The sequence below is a fragment of the Caenorhabditis elegans genome, chromosome V (assembly GCF_000002985.6).
Source record: "Caenorhabditis elegans chromosome V".
Taxonomy (NCBI): domain Eukaryota; kingdom Metazoa; phylum Nematoda; class Chromadorea; order Rhabditida; family Rhabditidae; genus Caenorhabditis; species Caenorhabditis elegans.
The window spans coordinates 12,649,893-12,670,424 of NC_003283.11; the positions used below are offsets into that span (position 1 = coordinate 12,649,893).

Consider the following 20,532-nt stretch of genomic DNA (forward strand, 5'->3'; position numbering starts at 1 on the left):
AATGTCGGTGTTTGAATATATTTTGGTTACAGTTTAAATGCTTCAAATTTAAATCAATTAAATCATGAATAGTATCAAAATTGATAGTTCAACAAAAGTGAGTTTTTTTTTAAATAAATTTTTATTTTAATTTCAACAAACTTATTTTGTATTTAATTTTTTTTTAGATAGTTATTGAATATATTGACAAACTCCGCAATTGCTCAAATGAAAAACGACAAAAAGTATCATCAGTCATTCGTCCAGTTGACTTTCCCGGTATCTCAACTCAGCAGCTTTGTGGTTTGTTGCAATTCTTTTTTGTAATTGTATTAATATATTTTATTCAGATATTTTGATTCGGTTTGCTTATAATGGAACATATATCGATGATGTTTTCCGGGACCATCTTCTCAAACTTGTCGTAGATAAGGTACTCTGTAGTTCTTTGTTTTATTCCAAAAAATTATAAATTTACAGTCAATCACCTGGAATCAAGTCATCCACAGTGTGATAAATACAAAAACAGATAGAATTTATTCGAAATGTTTGCAATGCGAATTGATCCGGGAAATGGTCAACTATGTACAGTGAGTTGGCATTTTTAATTGAAAAATTTTGCCAAGTTTATTAATTTCAGAATCAAGTCATTTTCTGATAAATTGCATGCAGATGAGCTTATTTCGATTATGAAGCCGACTGTTTTCTTCCTCGCGCAACTGATACAAGTAAGATTTTTAGTATTTTTAACGAGCGATAAATGTTGTTTAAAGTTAAAAGCTTACATGTTGAAGGTTACCAAAATATATGTTCAAAATTGGCAAATGCTCTTTTACTACCTCATCTTTTACTACGTTGCTCTTTTACTACGGTTTACTCTTTTACTACGGCCGTATTTTTTACTACATTTTCCAATTTCGATTTTTTACTACGAAATGTATCTTTTACTACGGCCGTTTTTTTTACTACGGTTTCCGAATTTGATTTTTTACTACGATTCGTATCTTTTACTACGATTAACGATTTTTTACTACCTAATGAAAAAAAGAATATCAAAAGTTGGAATTTGAAAGTTACCTTGTAGCAGATTTTAGGTATAATTACAATTTCACTCTGAAATCAACATGAAAGTTTCATAGCTGTGTTCTTTTTCCAACTTTTGAAATATACTACTGTCTGAGCGGTTTTTAACTGAATCCGACGATATCAGAACGGGAAAATGAAATTTATGAAAATTTTCCAAACAAAACTATTTTGAAACCTTATTAGGCACTGATCAGTTATTGTAGAAAAATTCTCAATCTGTCGTTTTTGAAAACATTCCTGTCAACTTTGTGATTTGGCATAATAATAAGAAACTCGACAAGTAGGGCTCTATATACCCACATATCTTTTCGGACAGAGGGAATGCGAAAAATTAATCAATCGCAAACTTGTTAAGCTTAAGATAAGGAACACTTTTCCCGTGCAAACTATTTGAAAAAAAATCTGAATGGATCCAGATTCGAACCAGCAATGACTCTACTGAAGAGCGCGCGCTTTACCACTTCTCCAAACAGGCGAGTGGCGGCCGCGGTTCCAAGGAATATGTGAAACCAACCGAGCTGTACGAAGTAAGAAGCTTCCATTACTTTTTCAGATATTTAGTTCTGAAAACTTTGTCAACTCTCCTTATCAACAACTAAATGGTCCTTTTTGTAGTTATTTCTACTGGCAAAAAAGAGTGTGCCTGTAAATAATATCCTGCGTATAAACGTTGTTGTCCAGTGAAAACCTTCCCTTGACTTGAAATTTCTAGAAAATTGTACATGCATGTTGATACGAGATACAGAAATGAAACATTTGAAATTAAATTTTGGGCCTAAAATGTTTTTTCTCAAAAACCACTACAGTTCTTATTTTTCCAAGAGTGTATATAAAAAGTTTATTTTTTAAAATAATTTTTCGTATCAAAATCCCATTTTCCGGCTTCAAACGTAACGTTTTCGTCGTTTTCGTTATTGGCAAATCGAATTCGATCGAAATTGAAAAAATTCCGGAGTACGGTACATGTCGGTGTTTGCGTACTTTTGCGTACCGTGCATTTTATTCGACGACACTTCATATTTTTAAAAAGCAAAATTGACAAAAAAGTGCGTTTGAAACCCAAAAACAGGACATTCCATGCGAAAAATAATTTCGAAAAAATTCAGATTGCATTTATTACTGGAAAAAAACAAGATTGGGGCCGTTTTTCAGAAACAAATTTTGGGCCAATTTTTTTTTGAAAATAGCTTATTCGATGAATCACAGAAGTTCCCGAGCTGCTATTAAGTGGAATTTGTAGAATGTTTAAAAATACACTCAAAAAAAGTAGTTTTCAAGATAAATTTCAAGTCAAGCGAAGGTTTTCACTGGACAACAACGTTTATACGCAGGATATTATTTACAGGCACACTCTTTTTTTCCAGTAGAAATAACTACAAAAAGGACCATTTAGTTGTTGATAAGGAGAGTTGACAAAGTTTTCAGAACTAAATATCTGAAAAAGTAATGGAAGCTTCTTACTTCGTACAGCTCGGTTGGTTTCACATATTCCTTGGAACCGCGGCCGCCACTTGCCTGTTTGGAGAAGTGGTAAAGCGCGCGCTCTTCAGTAGAGTCATTGCTGGTTCGAATCTGGATCCATTCAGATTTTTTTTCAAATAGTTTGCACGGGAAAAGTGTTCCTTATCTTAAGCTTAACAAGTTTGCGATTGATTAATTTTTCGCATTCCCTCTGTCCGAAAAGATATGTGGGTATATAGAGCCCTACTTGTCGAGTTTCTTATTATTATGCCAAATCACAAAGTTGACAGGAATGTTTTCAAAAACGACAGATTGAGAATTTTTCTACAATAACTGATTAGTGCCTAATAAGGTTTCAAAATAGTTTTGTTTGGAAAATTTTCATAAATTTCATTTTCCCGTTCTGATATCGTCGGATTCAGTTAAAAACCGCTCAGACAGTAGTATATTTCAAAAGTTGGAAAAAGAACACAGCTATGAAACTTTCATGTTGATTTCAGAGTGAAATTGTAATTATACCTAAAATCTGCTACAAGGTAACTTTCAAATTCCAACTTTTGATATTCTTTTTTTCATTAGGTAGTAAAAAATCGTTAATCGTAGTAAAAGATACGAATCGTAGTAAAAAATCAAATTCGGAAACCGTAGTAAAAAAAACGACCGTAGTAAAAGATACATTTCGTAGTAAAAAATCGAAATTGGAAAATGTAGTAAAAAATACGGCCGTAGTAAAAGAGTAAACCGTAGTAAAAGAGCAACGTAGTAAAAGATGAGGTAGTAAAAGAGCATTTGCCTTCAAAATTTAGGTTTTATTGGGTGTTGCTTTTTCAATTATTTTCTATTAAAAAATTTAATTTAAAATCTCTCTTAACAAGAATACATAAGAGCGAACCAATAAGATCCTAATTCGCAAAAAAAGAAGAAAAAATGATACCAAAATATTTTACCAAAAACTTTTTCTCGTCGCGAGACCCATATGAATAAATTGTTGCAGCTTGAAGTACGAATTTCAAAAAAAAACATAAAAAATCACAATACAATTTTTTAAAAATCTATTTAAATTTTCTTGAAATATACTAATATTTGGAACCAATAGAATTGTTATTCAAAAAAAAACAACTTATCTTTAAATCCATATTCTTTATTTTTATTTTCAGGATGTTCTTTCTGATGAAGATGAGCTGGAGATGATACAAATTGAGTATGGGGACGTTCGTAAAGCTTACTACAAACCTTTGGAAGCTCTCAGCGCATTCATACACGATGATCTTTGTAGCTCACTTCTAGCATTTTCCGAAGCCTCTGAAATCACTCATCAGCTTGAGCTCTGTCGTGATTCATTCTCAAAACTTCGTTCACCTGACAAATCAGCAACTACATTGGTGGAAATGCTTATCGAAAGACATATTGAAAAATGCAAGCCTGTAAAATTCCAATACATCCCTGAAGGAATCGCTTTGTTCGATTTGAAAAATCCTTCCATTCGCATTTTGATCCCCATTTTTGCTTGCTTCAAAAATCACGAAAGCAGTAAACTGATGGCTGAAACTATTCAAACTTTTGCTGAAATAATGCGATTCTATGGTCCAGATGTGATTTTTGATATTCTTCATGGAGCAATTCTATTGAAATGTGAAGAATCAATGGATTTATTACACTTTCCAAAACAACATCGTGCTGACTTTCGATGGCAATCCACAACATTTTTCTACAAAAAATTACCTCAAATTATTGAATATTTGATTCGAAGTGAAAAACTTACCGTAGCTGAAGTTCAATTTGGATTGGAAAAGGCTTTGACTGATTTGTCAATGGTTAGTTTATATTATATGCTTATTGTAAAATTAAATATAACAAATTTACAGATGTTTGACGCTGCTGACGTTGCCTGGCAGAATGCATCATTTCTAACATTATTGAATGAATTAGAACCAGTTCTCGGAAAAACCATTACGGATCCGTTACGTCTACGACGGAGAGAGCACATGAAGACAAATGATCAGCTTCTTCCATTTGCTGATACAGATAATCAGCTTATCGAGAATACTGATATTGATAAATTACTCAATGCAGTTAAAGAAGTGATGAATCTACAATTTGGACAAACTGAAGAATTTAGCAAATTGTTCGTAGATAAAGTGAAAACTGGTCAAACTGACAATTTTGATGCAATAACATCAATTCTTATAACTGAAGGTCGACTTATGGAAGTTGGAAAAGCATTTGTATTGAAAAATGTAGAAGCTCAAAGATCTTCAGCTGTTGGTGTGAATGAGAGAATTCAAATATTTGATGATACATTTATTTTGCTGTCAAGAATTTTAATCAAAAATCCTAGTGTGGTAAGTCATATTCTACGAATTTAGAAACATCTCGTGTTGATAATTCTTCTAATATTTCAGTCTATCAATATGTTTGTGAACGGTGGACCCGGGAAATCTGACGCCGAACAGACGATGTTTTACAAATGGTCAATGAGATATGTGAAGCGTGTTGCAAAACATCGAGATCCTGAACCAAAAGACGAAACAGAGTACATTGCTCTACGAAAGGAAGTTGAGATGCTTATGCGATTGGCGAATGCAGAAGTTGGAATTGAAGATGATCTTGAGAATGATGTAGAAGAAGAGATGCCAGAAGTACAAGAACCAAATATTGAAACTCAAAATGTCGATGAAATTTCAATTCCCGATCCATTGCACCTTCTTATTGAGAATGATCCCACTGTCACTGCGGAATCTAAAGAGACAGAAGAAGTGAAATTCAATCCGGAAGGAGTCGAGCAAATGGATACAAACGAAAAACCAGCTGAAATATCAGATTCACTAATTGAACCAACTCTTTTAGAAGAACCAAAAGATATATTGGAGAATATAATAGTGCCAATTATAAAAGTAGAAGCTCCAAAACCAGACTCTCCAATCAAAAAGAAAAAAGATCCAGATGTAACGTGGCATGAAGTTCATTGTCCTCTTCCAAGAATTTCAAGAAGAACTGCTAGGGCTTATTTGGCTCAAATGAAAGAAGGAATTCCTTTTTGGAAAACTGATGATCCGAATTTGAATATTGGTTCCATATTGGCAGCTATTCCACGTCTCGGACAATTGTTGGTGGATGAGCATGAAGAGAAAAGGAATCGAATTGATAGAAAATCAGCAGAAGAGAATATGACTGTAAGAATAAAATCAGAGCTTTTAGTAATATGTTTTTTTTTATTTCAGAATATCCTTCATGCTATCGAATCGATGCCTAGTCTGTTCCTTTGCCTTCTCGAATGGTTGGATTGTGAGCCAGAATCAGGTGCACGAACTTCATTAGCCTTCACGATAAACTTGTCATTGGAGAGGTATCTAGCAGTGTCAACTCATGGAATCAATTACATGAAGTGGATATTCATAAAGTCTACTGTGCAACAAATGATTGATGAGCTAGTTGACAAGAGTCCAGCATTCCCAGAAGTTACCTGTACGGCTTTCAGCACTGCTCGTAGATTCTGTCCATTTGTTGGAAGAAATGAGGTAACTATTTTGTGTTTCATCAAATATATGGAGTAGTTAAGTTTCTTCAGAATCCCGATCAGCTGAAATTGAAGCATGCATGGTACTATATGAGACAACAGGCATGGGCTAGTCCTCACGCTTTAAGACTATTGGAACATGCTAACACTGCTAGAGAGTACGACGTTTGGTCTCATGTAAGTGCTTGTATAATCAGTAAAATTCAAGTTTAAGATTTATATTTTCAGATTTATATCAGTAAAACTATTAAAAGCGGATGTGGAGATATAATGACAAGCTCAGTCGACATGATCTTCTCATTTTTAATGTTGGATGATCTCAATTCCATTATTAGAATTCATGAAAGTTTGATGGCATTTTGGTTAAGTGAGGATGCAGGACAATGTCAAGCTGATGGAAGGTTTGACCCATTGTCTATTAGAGTTGTGATTCGGTTAATGACACAGGTAAAGTTTTCCAGGTGTTTAATATTCTAATATCGTTTCGTTATAGGTTCTTCTGATTGCTGAATGGACTCTTGATCGTCTTTTGAACGAAGATCCAGCTTTTGTTGAACGTCTTAACCTGAAAGAAGTAAAAGCTCCTGAACCAGAAGATCCTGATAAAAGAGAAAAATGGATATTCTTATTGAGAAGTATGCTCGAACGAACTATCAATAGATTCTTCAAAATTGTTCGAAAAGGTAAGATTTGGTTGAGGCTTCAGTGCGCGTTCTTATTCTTAAAACGTATCAAAAAGCGCAAACATTTATGGGTCTCACCGCGAAAATTTTTTCTCGCGGTGAGAACATCTGATAAATTCTTGCTCCTTTAAGTATTAGTTTCACACAATTGTGAAATTAAGATAATGAAATTGGTGAAACACAAGAAATTCATGAGATAAATTCGATTTTATAATGAATCCACATAGTGAAAAAAAAACAACATTTTCAATACCATTAAAAATCTTGAAGCACTAATCGACTGGGTACGGTATTCATTTCTTCATCAACGTGAATTTCAATTTCTTCAGAAATCATTTCCATAGTCGTTGCCTCGGCTCCATCGCTAGTATTTTTATTTAATGAACTTCTTCTTGTCACATTTTTCTGCCCAATACAGAAAAAATGAAAAATTCCAACTGATATGAATAGGAAACAAATCAATAGAACTATGAACCAAAATTTGAATGCAGCTGCAGTGATGTAGACATCTGAAGTTTCTTGTGAAGGAGTGAAAGAAGAACTTGCTGGTGAAACATGATCATCAAGTTCAAAAGCCATTGTAAACATATTTTTTGCTCGTTTGATACTGCAAAAATGATGTTCTATGATGACTATGTTTGGTGGAGTACCATCAGCGGGGATTTTGCTTCAAACTATTATTTTTATATTACTCAGACTGGTCCCAAATTCCTAAATACCATAATTTTTGAATTACCGCGCTTCTGTCTCTAACCCACGCCCATTTTTCTGACTTTGGTTTTTTATCGTTTTTTGAAGCACACTTTTATATATTTTCTTCATTTTTTGCGATGGAGAAGAAGGATCTATTTCCGAAAAAAAAACATATCTTTAGGATCTTTTTCTCTATTCAACATTTAAAAAAGGAGCGTGAAAAATTTTGCGCCAAAAATGATTAAAACCAAAGTGCGGCACTGAAAAATGGGCGTGATTTGAAGGCAAAAGCGCGGAAGTTCAAATTATAAGTTGGTAAGAGTTAGTAAAAAAAATTAGTAAGAGTTGAAATTCTACCAAAATGAGCGGTCTTTTTTGAACTTAATACATTTTTTTGTTTCTATTTTATGGTAACTTGTCATTTGTTACGTCTGAGATTTTTCAGAAAAATCCCCATTGAAGGTACTCCACCTTCAAAAGATCAGTTATTTAGAACCCAAATCATACTTACTTTTACTTTAACAACAATGTCGAGAAAACCCAAAAAAATAAATATCGCCGCACCTATTGTATTACTTTTTACGGACGAGAGAAAAGCTCGGTGAAGCGGAGCCAAGGAATAGAAAAACTCATGTCGCTAATTGTTAGTTTCTGTGCTTCTGACTACCTTCCGCCTCCTCCACCCCCCTTTCCACTTCTTCCAACAAAAATTGACATACACTCTGCTGAAGTCTTCTTCTCCATTCAGGTCGACCACTACGTCATCACCATAATCAGTTGTTTTAGGATCAGTTAGCTGTTGAAATACTTTAGCTTTCTCGATAGCTCGAATAAATGAAATATCTGATTGAGACGAGGTCACTAGCATCTTTTAGAAATTCAGTAGAAGAAGGACTAGAAGATGAGAAGCCACAGTTATCAACGCTCTAAACATCATTCGAATGATTATAAACAAAAAATGAAATGAAAGTTTTTGTTTAGAAAATAGTTCATATTGCTGTGATGAGAAATGTTTTGATTATTGAATTTTTTCAGTTATTTGTAAATTTTGATTTCAGGACTCCTTTCCAACGTGGTCAATACCATCATTCAACTTCTCAAATCAATTGCTGGATCTGCTGATTGCAAAGCAAAGCGTCTTCTGGTCAAAAGAATACCTCCAGACTTGATATTTCAATTGGCATACATCGAACCATCTTCTGTTGACTATTCACTGATGAACATCTATTGTGATCCGGATAACAAGGAGCACACACAAACGAAGATTATGTTCCTTTGTGCTTTACGAAGATCACAAAGTTTTAGTTTTTGAAAATCTCAATTTCGACGTGTATTTTTTAACTATTCAGGAGGGCTATGAAAAATTGAATTTATTTATTATAATCGTATAAATATGTAAATATATTTATCCTTCTTCGTTTTAATTTTACTGTCCAGCACTCGACTTGAATTTTTTCGAGTGGAATACCTGTGCTTCTGGCGTTTCAGTTGTGTAGAATTTGGCTTCGGAAGAAATTGAGACCTCATTGACTGCATCAGAAGATCGATTGTGGACTGGATGTGAAAATCGGCACTTGTCACCAAATCGACATTTTCCTTTGAGATAATTTCTGAGAATAAAATAATTAATTTAAAAAAAAAAAATAAAAAATATTACTTACTTGCAAGTGAATTTTGACTTTTTCCTTTCTTTTTCACTTGGCTTATCGGACAGATCCACGTGACGACTCAACATTCGGGCATTCATTCGTTCTTCCCTGGCATAATCGTTGTCGAATATTGAACTTGTCTGAAATTACTCAAATAAAATTTAGTTTCGCAGAAAAAAATTACAAATTCTTTGTCCAATTCTGTAACTGATTCTCCAGATCGTCGTTTCTTTTTAGGTCCTACTGATTCGCCTTCAGAATCATCCGAATCACTTGATCCTGCTTTATCATCGTCACCACTGAAGAAAAATGAAGAGATTGTTGGCTTTTCATCAGATTCCGCTATTTTTTCGCTCTGAAAATGAGAATTGATCGCGGAATTTTTAATAGATAGAACTAACCTCTTCTTCTTTTTCTTTCTCCGCGTTTTTCGTCGTTTCTTCTTTTTCTGTTGTCGGTTTTCCAAAGAAATCATCGTCTTCTCCTTCGCTGTCAGATCCGTAAGCCACGAGCGATGTCATGTCAGACTCTGAAAATGAATTTTTAAATAGAAAGAAAATTGAATTATCACCGGAAAATTAATATGACTCTTCTAACGTAAATCCACTCTTTTTTAAATTGGAATGAACCACTACTGACGCACTTATCGTGTCTGCCTGCGCCTCCACTCGTGATACACTCTTAAAAAGAATCCGTTGGCGAACTAGTAACCAATATATTGCAATACAATAAATTTTGCAACAAAAAAGGAACGCAGGGTTTATTCGATACATTAAATCGATAGAAAACAGGGATGAGAAATGTGCAGGTGTGATGAGAAGGACGTTGCGGAATTTCATCAAGAGGCATAATATTAATACAAAGCGGTAAAGATAAAATAATTATTCGGGCAGTAATAAAACAGGGATCTAGCTGCGCTCTCCACGGATGCGTCTGGCGAGTTGCATATCCTTTGGCATGATAGTGACTCTTTTGGCGTGGATGGCGCACAGGTTGGTGTCTTCGAAGAGTCCAACGAGGTAAGCTTCGGAAGCTTCCTGGAAAATTATTTTTTAAACTACGTTTTGGATTTCAAAATCGTTACCTGAAGAGCTCCGATAGCAGCTGACTGGAAACGGAGATCGGTTTTGAAGTCTTGCGCGATTTCACGGACAAGACGCTGGAATGGTAGCTTGCGAAGCAGAAGCTCTGTAGACTTTTGATAGCGTCTGATCTCACGAAGAGCGACTGTTCCCGGACGAAAACGATGCACTTTTTTGACACTTCCGGTGACAATGGCCGACTTGCGAGCCGCCTTCGTCGCCAGAGCTTTTCTGGGAGCTTTTCCTCCAGTCGATTTGCGAGCGGTTTGCTTGGTACGAGCCATAGTTCTGGAAATATTTAACATTAAAAGAAAGAAACAACATTGATAAATTGTCAGATGTGAAATTATGAAGAAAAATTATGATAAATTCAACGGAAGAGGATCCTTTTCAAGTGTTAACGCACAAAATTGACAGCATTGGAAGATCACAATTTTTAAAATAAAATTAATTTGAAAAAAACTTTAAAAATTACTAAATTTCAATAGAAAAACAATCCCCAAAACAAAAATAATAACAAAATGCGCGATTAAGATTGAAGAGGGTTACGGTAGCAGTGGTGTTCTGTGTGTGTCGCTCGTGTCGGGACCCGGCCATTCTTTTCGTGGTATATCAAATGCGGTTTTCTTTCAAAATGCTTTACAAACAATTGAAAAAATACCTTATGTGAAAATATTACTTTTAAAAATAACTAAAATTGCCTTAAATATTTAATACTTTTTTAAAATTATCTTCCTTGTCAGGTCAAAAATAAATGCATTTTTGAATTTTGCTCTTATTTTTTGATCTTCTGATTTTGATCACTTGCTCAAAATATGGCAAAATCTTTTAATTCGAAGTTTGGGGGGAAATATCTAAAATATCATTCTCTGTTCGCAGACAACACTCATTTCATAGTTTCGTTTTATTCGGCTCGATTTTTTTCAAAGAAGAGAGATTTATAGCTTGGATCGAATTCATTTTTATTAATTTGGCTGTAACAATCGTTAGTTTTTACAATAAAGTTGCAAATTAAAACACCATTTCAATAGTTAATAGAAGGATATGGCACCAGAAGGCCGTGGAAGCTCTGAGAAGGTTTTTAAAATATTGGTTACTGTACTTCTCTAAGTGGACCGATTTTTTTCATTCGTGGCGAGACCGGACATCGTATTCTCTCGCAACTGGGTAATATTCCCTGATTTCGAGACGGTGCTTGACATGGAACGAATATGTGTAAAATCAATCATCATAAAATTTATATTAATTTTCAAAATTTTTCTCAGCATAACATTTTGCATGCCTGCTTGTGAAACTCAACAATATGTGGATAAAGAGTCGAGTATTGATCCCAAAGATTCATTGAGTCAACGAGGTCTCGACACGGCCAAATTAAAGCTTTCGGGAGACGATTGCAACCTCCTCGCTGAAAATTTGTAGAGGTTATTTACACAGAATGCAGTTTCAAAGAGTTCTTCTTACCAAATACTTAGACATATTTAACCAACTGGTTGGGACAATAAACCAATGATCATCGCAAATCACACAAGGTTTTATATTCTCGAATTGAGCAGTAGTTTTTGAGACAGTAAAGATACAAATAACAAAAAACAGGTTGAGCTTCATAGTGAAGCAGAGAAATAAGAGAAAATAGAATTTGGAATGTATAATATAGGAAATGTAGGTTCTCAACAGTTTCATGAGAATAATACATTTTTCTCATAGTATTAACAAATTCTTCAATTTCTTTTGTCGAGGTATCAATAGAAAAACTATATTGCTTGGAAAGTGTAGCAAAATTAAAATATAAACTAACTTATCAATTTCTGTGTAAAATTATAAAATTTGATTTATACGATTCGTTTGTGCAATGACAAAAGGAAATATACTAAATGACCAACACATCTGGAGGTTAAGTCATTATGGAAAACACATTGAAGTACTAAAGGTGAGAAAAAAAAGCCGGATATTACGAGCTCACAACATTTCGAGCCAGGATACTGTAGCTAATTGTTATGACGTGAGTTGGTCAAAACATCTAACTAGGTGAAAAAAGTTTCATTGCAAATCTTACCATTCTTTGGGCAGTTCAGATTGTTTGGCATTATGAGCTTCGCGTATAAGATTTTTTTTTGAGAAACTTTCGTGGCGAGATCAACTCGGAGAAAAATAATGTGTCTTCAACTAGAATACGATACGCACATCACAATTCGAGAAGTTTTGAACGTTTTTACATTATACCAAATTGTGAATTGTATAATTTATTTTAATTGTTGAAATTAAATTTTCAAAAAAGTTTTTCTCAATTTTCATCTTCACTCCTTTGTGGATGGCTCCTCTATGGTTTTAGTAATTCATTCTACGATCTCGTTGATCGATGAACTTTTTCTTGTTATATTTCCACGACACGAAAAACATTTGAAAATAAATAAAAGACACCCGAGTGAGATTCTCTATTTCATCTCTGAAATAAAAATGATGTTCACCCCATGTTTTGCTCATTTCAAATCATTTACAAAACACTACTACAATTCATTCTTCCCTCTTTTGCCATATGAAATGATAACCTCCTTTAACAATAATAATCAGTCTCAAGGCCAAATCAAATAAACACTACTCTTTTCTCCTTCTGTCTCCCTTTTCAGGCAAACATCGAATAAATGTTCGTCAAATTACCCGCACAACAATGTTCTTTTTCCTTTCCAATTCCATCATTCTTTCATACTTTTTTTTCCCACCAATTGTTGACTATCACAATGAAAACTGTGAAAATATGGTAAGGATAGCTATTGTGCCTCGTCATAGAAATTCTCGATTTTTCGATTATTTATGTATTGAAAACATGTAATTTTTATTTAATTTTATAATTTTATTTTATGCGGTTTAAAATTGAATTGCATAATGTACTACCGATCAAAGAGGGGTTAAACCGGATAATCGGAAACCGACATTATGTGTAATTCAGATTTCAAAACGAGAGAGTGCTGTCGCGCAATTCATGCGCAATGGTAAATTTGATTTTAGTATATTTGTACAAAACCACGTCATCTAACTACCAATTTATAGAGATGATGGTTTAGATTCTATAAATACCGGAATGTTGTTGATGTGTTTTTTACTTCCATTTAAATCGTAGAAAAAAATTTGCTGAGTAGATGTATGATTTTTTCGATTTTTTATGTTACAGAAATTAGTTTTAAAGTAATTTCGAACAAGCTTAACAATATTTTTGATACTTTCAAATGAAAAATGAAGGCATTCAAAGACATAGGTTTAATTTGGAAATTCAATTGTGAGCTGACATACTTTCCTTGTTAAAAGAATAGTAAAGGTTTTATGACTGACATTCCTTTTTTATCAACACCCACTGCAACTGTTACTTTGTTACTTCATTTTGACAATTTCTTTGTTCAGCATTCCTCATGTAATATGACTCATTCAAACCTAAAATAAGTTTTTTTGTTTATATATTTATTTATCTAGTTGACTATTTTCAGCTACTATAATCCAATAATTCACTCAAAGGACCCACTCCGGATCGCTCTTTTTCCGTTGGTTTACTGCGTAATGAGGTTTGAATCGAAACCAGATGTGTTCTGTTAAGTCACATTCACTTTTGTTTCCATTTTTCTTTTCTTGCCGCCGTCCGTCATCGCCGACTTTTTTCATTACTATTCTCGCCGGACGTCTTTTGAATTATCAACAAGAAATTAGATATGTACAGGACTTGTTAATAGTTGATGGAAAAGATGAATTTTCGTTCATATGAAACACATTGCATTTATTCTGGAAACTTGCCTAATTTTCTACATTAGTCATAAGGCAGAAAACTAGAAAATAATTTCGATCGTATTTAAATAAGTCTCGCAACAAAACTCCCAGTCCACCTTCTGCTTTTTGTCGCAATCTAGCAATTGCCAAGACAGTCAACTTTCCTTGCTCCCTAATGTACCAACTTTCCAATTTTTAAAGGCAACGATTGCATCACTGGTTTTATCTTAGATTTTTGAAATGTGCTGACCAATGGCATTCTATATATTTTCTCGAATATACAACTATGTATCATCATCCTTGTTGCACTGCGAAATTCGATTCAAAACACATGTTGTTGATGATGCTACTCTTTGATTTACAAAAGCCCACAGTTGTTAAAGTATACGATTATTATAATTTTCATGACTCCGATACCCTCTTGCTAAATCTGTACAGTACCTTGATGACACATTCGCTAGAGTCATCTTTCCTAAAATGTTTATTCAATACAGCAGCCCCACAGTTGAGAGGCGGTGGAGAAGGACAAACGGCTCATTTTGCCCGAAATGTTTATTTTATTATGTGTTGTTGTTAATAATACACAAAACTGGTACCGTCATTTATTCCAGTGTATTCCTTTTTTTGTGAAGACTCTTATCTTATTAACTTATTTGCCAATTTAAGAGTCTTAAAGTTGTTGTACTCGTGCTCACAAAGACGATATGAACAAACATTATATATGTTTTTGAAAATATTTAAATTTTGCTTCCTATTGGGTGGCATTTCTTTATGTTTGTTGTTCGAAACAGTTCCGAAAAAAGAGATCATGAAATTCAAACTGTTTGTATTGAAATCTCACTAGGAACTACACAATCAGCTGTCTGCAAGTGTTCGAGCACCAAAAGTATTGAATTTCAAAGAGTTCAGGTTGCGTTTCGTTTCGACAGACCGAACGACAAACGGCTTTCTTAGGTTCTACATTGAATATTATTGTATATCCTGTTTCATCCAAAATCTTTTAATTGCGATTGTAGTAAATGGGAAAATTTCTAGAAAACATGTTTTCCAGAAATTTTCTATTTTTCTATTTTGGAATTGAGGTGATTTATGGGACAATTTCCCTGAATTCATGATGTATTTTCAGAAAACAAATCAAGTGGAATACATATAAAAATTGTTAGGAACATTTTTTGAGAAATTCTTCTTTTCAAATACCACTCGCTTTTAAAGTAAAGAATACACCATAGTGGATTGTATCCAAACAATAAAATTGACTGAAGGTTCAGAGAAAGAACTGATGTGTTACTACGTCTAGGACATTTTGTTTAAACTTTGACTTTTCCATCCAATTTACTCAGTTTCATTTTGTCACTCATTGGACTCTTCCTCCTTCTGCTTTCTGCGCAACAAGATTAATTGAATGTACATATGTTTTTGTCACCTTCCTCCTCTTCCTCCTTCTGTCCTTCTTGATGAATCCGAGTATATGTTCCCTCTTTTCCTTTCTTTTTTCTATTTGAATACAGCACAACGTGATGGCGCAACCATCATCCAATCATCCGATTAATCTTATCCCTCCGATGGTTAATTTGAATATGGATTTCGATTTGGAGTATCAGTTCCATATTCAAGGATCTATTCAGAAAAAACTAGGTCAGCACCTACCAGCGTTTATATTTAATATTTTCTCAAGTATATTTACCCATGTTCATTCCTACATGGGCGTAATATTGACAAATCAAAGTTTTTATTTTACTCCCTGAATAACTCTTCATGAATTCTTTTTGAACAATCTTTACTTTTCTTATTTTCTAACTACCACCTGTCCATCTTTTCTTTGTCCTTTGATGAGTTGTGTCACTTTACAATCGACACCTGCCAAGGCCAATAGCTCAAAAGAAGCAGTATTCTTCCAAAAACAGGACCTCCAATTCAATCTCATTATGCCTCATAAACATTTCAATTTCCTTTTACGAAAAACTTTTTTATCTCGTTTCCAAACCGTTTCGCTCTATAGTTGTCCGGTCACGCGGACACTGATTTGGCACTGAGAATGTAAATGGATTTGTGTCAGTGACGGGTTTTTGTAAAATCTATACCGGATTGGTATCGTTTTGTGAATGTACCCTTTGAAACCAAGATGTCATTTTTAAACATGGCCAACATCTTGCAAATTTTCTATAAGAAGCTCCTTTTGAATTTCAATATTATCACACTCTATAATATATTAATGTAACCAATATATCTCTAACTCTTGAGCACCGGAAATTCAAATACATTGCACTTCCAGAAAGGCTTCCTAATATCGTCATTTGGTAGCCTTTTTTTCCAAAATAGAATAATGTGAACATGATCACTTCCGCACCTTTTCATATAAAATTGCACAACTTTTAAAATTGAAGACCCCATTTGAAATAAGTTTCCAATAATACTAGCAAAATTGGAACTTTCATGGTAGGCAAAATCGTCTTCAGTGAGTGCCTGCCTCATGCCTACCGACGCTTATTTCCTGCACGGTTATTAGGACAGTAGGCACATATATGAGATATGAGACAGGGAGTCGGTTTTAGTTTTTAAGTTGATGGGGTCAGCTTGTTTTTTTTATTTATTCGAAAGTTTTATTCTAATTGTAAATTGAATAGTTTTCATATTCAAAGTGTATAGATTTTAATCCATTTATGAATCATTAAAAAAATTGTTGCATATTTTTGCAAGTTTTTCATTCTAAAATCATGCTTCAACATTTTGCATCGTTCTTCATTGCGTAACCCAGACGAAGCCCCAAAAAACTCCTTTTTTCTTCTGGGATTATTCACTGTCACCTTCTTAAAAACGGCGCCTTCGATTATTTCCAGCTTATCCGATTTCACTTCTCATAAGTACTTCTACCTTCAGTTTCTTCATTTTTTTTGTTTTTTGAATCCCTTCAGACTTTTCCCTAGTGTTTTTTCATATTGATTCTGTACATCAACTCGTCTCTAATCGAATCAGGCGGATAGATCAAGGAATGTGGGCATGAGGGAGAATAGTATGCCAAAAATTAATTGAAACTCTCAATGTTCCGCCCACTTTTTGTTTAATGGAAGAAGTATCGCCAAAGTTAAAATCGAAAAAAAGTGTTTCAAGGTGAATAATGTCGTGGAAGCAACATTTGGGTTTTCGAAACGCTAGTTTGTACAACTATTGGTTAGAAAATCCAGAAACTTCAATTTCACTTTAAACGACAATATTTAATTTTTCTTCAGAGCTAGATCCATTGAAAGGACAGACAGCTGCAATATTAACGACGATAATAAATAAACAATAAAAATTGAGTTGCCCACGACAATTGTAGAAAATCGAAAAAATTAGGCTCTTGAAAATACGTCTGACTGTTTTCTTCCCATACCAAAACTTTTGAAATTATTTTTTGACAAAAAACCAGATTTTAGACAAATTCAGACAATGTTTTTTGTTTTTTTAAGTAAATTTCTTTGTTGGATTCAATGCAAAAATTTCAATACAATTTTCAATGCAAAAACTCAAAAAAGTTTTCACTGTTAGACTTTTAAAGGCAACCTTAAAAGTGACAAACTCAAGAAAAATCAATGTTATGCTCGGCCCAAATTATGTTTTTTTGGGTTTTTTGTTGGTTTTTTCTTGCACTTCTCGTAATTTTCTACTACAGGTACTTTACAAAAAAGTTTAGGACTAAAAATCCCACACTTTACAGGCCACATTCAGAAAAATGAATCTTTAGTCCATGTTCCATCTGATAGTATTTCCGACAACTTTCTCGAGACCTATCATCTTTTTTGTATTTCAAATGATCCTCCAAGATTCAATTGCTAACTTCCGGTCCATTACAGTTGTACAACTTTTTGATAAACATTTCATCTTTTTTGGCAACTAATTTGATGATAGTATTGTACTTGTATTTTACTCGTCTTACGTGTCTGATAACACCAATCAAATCTAAATAGCAATCTCCGACCGTAGGAACCAGTTGATTGACTCTTGCCTCGGAACTATCATTTTTCTTTCTTCTTCCGCTACCATTATATGTAATGATATCCTTATATTATCCATAATATATTCCTCATTTCCTCATTAGTGATCCAATTGAATGCGAACGCAAGTCGGTGAATAAAGAAAGAACAAATAAAACAAATATATTAATGATTTTCTCTTTATCCACATTCCCGGACACCGCGTGCCAAATCACTGATAATATCTCCATTTTCCTCTCTCCAGGCTACGGCTTGATCAAATACTTTTCTTCGTTTGAAAACGGTCATTCACACTCACTCACACACCCATATCGTTTACCCGTTTTGTGTATTGCCAACTACCGCACCCATATCTTCATACTTTTCCTCTTTTTCGCTTTTCCTGTTCGTATGTACATACCTTTGTACTATTTTCTTATACAAGGCTAACATTATTGAATTATACGGTTTTTTTTGTTTCAGAAAAAATGCTCAAGTACCAAGTGAAATCGTCCACTTTGACGTTGCGGCCTGCCAATCGGGCATCGAGAACGTCTTCGTCAAGTGAGTTTTTTTTGATTAAACTCGAGACCTACTTGAAGTGTTGCACTTATATTTCGTAAAATATGTTCATAATTTCTATTTGATATGAATGAATAATATTTGACTGCGTTTCCAGACGCTTGAACCCTTTTTAAGTGATTAAACTTTTCAGTAATGTAAAATCCTATAGGATCTTAAATGAGAGATTGAATTACCTACAATGACTAATTAATTCCCATGATAATAGATTTTTGGGTATTAAATACTTTTACGTAACACTAAGAAGATTTACAAAACTTTATTAACTTCTACTAGAATCATTTCCAATAGTTTACACAAGAAATTTAAATTTAACATTTTTTCTCGGATGTTTTACGTTTCTACAGTACTCAATGAAATCGATGAGATCAAGTTTACTTTTTCGAACGAAACTCAAACAATTGAGCTTTCAAAATTTGATCTTCCGAAGATCGCTTGCAAACATCAAACCTATTAAATAAAGTTTTAGGTTTGAACTAGATTTTAGTTGATTCTTTTTCAAAAAAATTTTGTTTTCAATTTTAGATTCATCCTCTCCTTGCTCAATTTCTATGCATTCTCTTCTTGATGATACTCTTCTCGGGATTCCAACAACTTCTCGAAGCAATTCACTTCTTTCCCTTAACTCAACTGATAGTAATATTTCGGATTCTTCAGATGTGGTGAGTAAAAAAACATCAGGCACCATTCAAATATATCATTCAATAATTTTGACTATTTTCAGGGAGTCCTAAAAGTTGATACGCGGAGTGTTAAACAATGTACCGATTACAAGACAATCCGAGTTACTAATTCAACAACAGCACGCCAAGTCGTTGAAAAATTTCTGACAACTCTCAAGCTCACTTGCCGAGATATAAACATGTTCGAACTTTGGATGGAGCTCACAACAAGAGCTTCGGGAGCTCCTGTTGTCACACTTCTAAAACTGGATCCTGAATCTCGACCATATGAACTTCAAAGATGCCATCCAATCGGAATGTCTCGTTTCATACTTCTTCAAAGTCCAACAGGATATCTCGTCAGAGTTCATGATCATAATATTTCTCCTCAATCTAACTACAAGTCATTGCTCCTTTCATCTCAAACAACAGTTCTTGAAGCTATTCATATTGTTCTCGGCTTAAATCGAAAATATGATGATATCTCAAAGTATGGACTATTCTTAGCAACACCTGGAGGAGATGCTCAAATTCCAGAAGATGTTTCATTAGTTTCTATTGCAAGACTTTGTCAACCGAATCAAAAAATCATTATCAGAAATGTTGATGTATTCTAATTTTTGCATGTACTCTGAACATTGGTACATATGTATTATATTTAATGCTTTAAATTCGTGGTATCTTATAAACATTTTTTAAATAACTCTTTGTCTCTTAATGAAAATCGTCGTTCAAAAAAAAGTTCCCTTCGAATTTTATAATCTACTAAAAAAAGGTAAAGGTTATTTGAACGCGATAGTGGTATACATTTCTCAAAAAGTGGCGAAAAATCAGTATTTTTTGTTTTAAATCTCTCATCAACTCAAATAAAATTTTATTAAACCGAGCAATGAAATATCAAAAGATATTATTGTTTTCTCATCCTGGCATTCTGGCATTTCGGAAAACATGCTCAAGAAAACATACATTGTCTTTAATCTAGTAGATCAGCAGTAGGTGCCTCGTATAACCAATTTATTTATTCTTAGAAAACTTGGATTCTTGAACCTTAAACTAATTTTATTGGCGTTACACCAAAAACTAATAAGTGATATGCTGTAGCTACAAACCCCAAGTAAAACATACATATTATTTCTGATTTTTGTTTTGTAAGATTAAGTTCCTTTTCGTTGTGATGAATTCATTCCAATATTTGATAGACTGTTATAGAATCAGATGTCTGGAAATATATGTAATTAAATTTCCAATTTCCTGTTGGTCGTATGATTTGATTTTTAACAACAAATTTACCTAGACGTTAGAAAAAGTTCAGATATTTATTTTTCTACGAAAGCTGAAAGTTAGCTATTACGTATTTAGTAAGATATATAAATTTCTGTTTAAAATATGGTTTCACATTGTTTTGAAATAGGTATGAATATTTAAACTAATTTTTTTA

The 20,532-nt window shown here is 33.6% G+C and overlaps 6 protein-coding genes and 2 non-coding genes across 8 annotated transcripts; 2 read left to right on the forward strand and 6 right to left on the reverse strand.

The window, feature by feature from the left end:
- Positions 1-32: 32 nt before the first annotated feature.
- Positions 33-8,822, forward strand: lin-25. The gene is made up of 13 exons (NM_073761.8): positions 33-97; positions 168-282; positions 330-412; positions 460-569; positions 620-707; positions 3,684-4,340; positions 4,392-4,868; positions 4,929-5,699; positions 5,748-6,044; positions 6,095-6,220; positions 6,272-6,490; positions 6,537-6,726; positions 8,478-8,822. The coding sequence occupies exons 1-13, from the start codon at positions 65-67 to the stop codon at positions 8,729-8,731; spliced, it is 3,420 nt and encodes a 1,139-aa protein (NP_506162.1). The 5' UTR covers positions 33-64; the 3' UTR covers positions 8,732-8,822.
- Positions 6,915-8,350, reverse strand: W05B10.6 (M247R). The gene is made up of 2 exons (NM_001269516.2): positions 8,139-8,350; positions 6,915-7,333 (listed from the first exon to the last, which is right to left on the reverse strand). The coding sequence occupies exons 1-2, from the start codon at positions 8,285-8,287 to the stop codon at positions 6,982-6,984; spliced, it is 501 nt and encodes a 166-aa protein (NP_001256445.1). The 5' UTR covers positions 8,288-8,350; the 3' UTR covers positions 6,915-6,981.
- Positions 8,777-9,597, reverse strand: ccch-3 (C3H1-type domain-containing protein). Its single transcript, NM_001383424.2, has 4 exons — positions 9,470-9,597; positions 9,253-9,423; positions 9,081-9,208; positions 8,777-9,029 (listed from the first exon to the last, which is right to left on the reverse strand). The coding sequence occupies exons 1-4, from the start codon at positions 9,587-9,589 to the stop codon at positions 8,846-8,848; spliced, it is 603 nt and encodes a 200-aa protein (NP_001369947.1). The 5' UTR covers positions 9,590-9,597; the 3' UTR covers positions 8,777-8,845.
- A 214-nt stretch (positions 9,598-9,811) lies between these two features.
- his-74 (Histone H3.3-like type 2) lies at positions 9,812-10,438 on the reverse strand. The gene is made up of 2 exons (NM_073763.5): positions 10,153-10,438; positions 9,812-10,105 (listed from the first exon to the last, which is right to left on the reverse strand). Exons 1-2 carry the CDS (start codon positions 10,432-10,434, stop codon positions 9,977-9,979), a joined length of 411 nt encoding a protein of 136 aa, NP_506164.1. The 5' UTR covers positions 10,435-10,438; the 3' UTR covers positions 9,812-9,976.
- Positions 10,439-11,373: 935 nt separating this feature from the next.
- On the reverse strand, positions 11,374-11,827 carry W05B10.3 (Saposin B-type domain-containing protein). Its single transcript, NM_073764.8, has 2 exons — positions 11,612-11,827; positions 11,374-11,555 (listed from the first exon to the last, which is right to left on the reverse strand). Exons 1-2 carry the CDS (start codon positions 11,753-11,755, stop codon positions 11,412-11,414), a joined length of 288 nt encoding a protein of 95 aa, NP_506165.1. The 5' UTR covers positions 11,756-11,827; the 3' UTR covers positions 11,374-11,411.
- An 899-nt stretch (positions 11,828-12,726) lies between these two features.
- Positions 12,727-12,890, reverse strand: W05B10.7. Its single transcript, NR_069792.1, has one exon. It is a non-coding gene; the product is annotated as an Unclassified non-coding RNA W05B10.7 (non-coding RNA).
- Positions 12,891-15,487: 2,597 nt separating this feature from the next.
- Positions 15,488-15,626, reverse strand: W05B10.8. Its single transcript, NR_069793.1, has one exon. It is a non-coding gene; the product is annotated as an Unclassified non-coding RNA W05B10.8 (non-coding RNA).
- A 2,707-nt stretch (positions 15,627-18,333) lies between these two features.
- W05B10.4 (Ras-associating domain-containing protein) lies at positions 18,334-19,797 on the forward strand. Its single transcript, NM_073765.6, has 3 exons — positions 18,334-18,414; positions 18,958-19,094; positions 19,157-19,797. Exons 1-3 carry the CDS (start codon positions 18,339-18,341, stop codon positions 19,709-19,711), a joined length of 768 nt encoding a protein of 255 aa, NP_506166.1. The 5' UTR covers positions 18,334-18,338; the 3' UTR covers positions 19,712-19,797.
- The last annotated feature ends 735 nt before the right edge of the window (positions 19,798-20,532 follow it).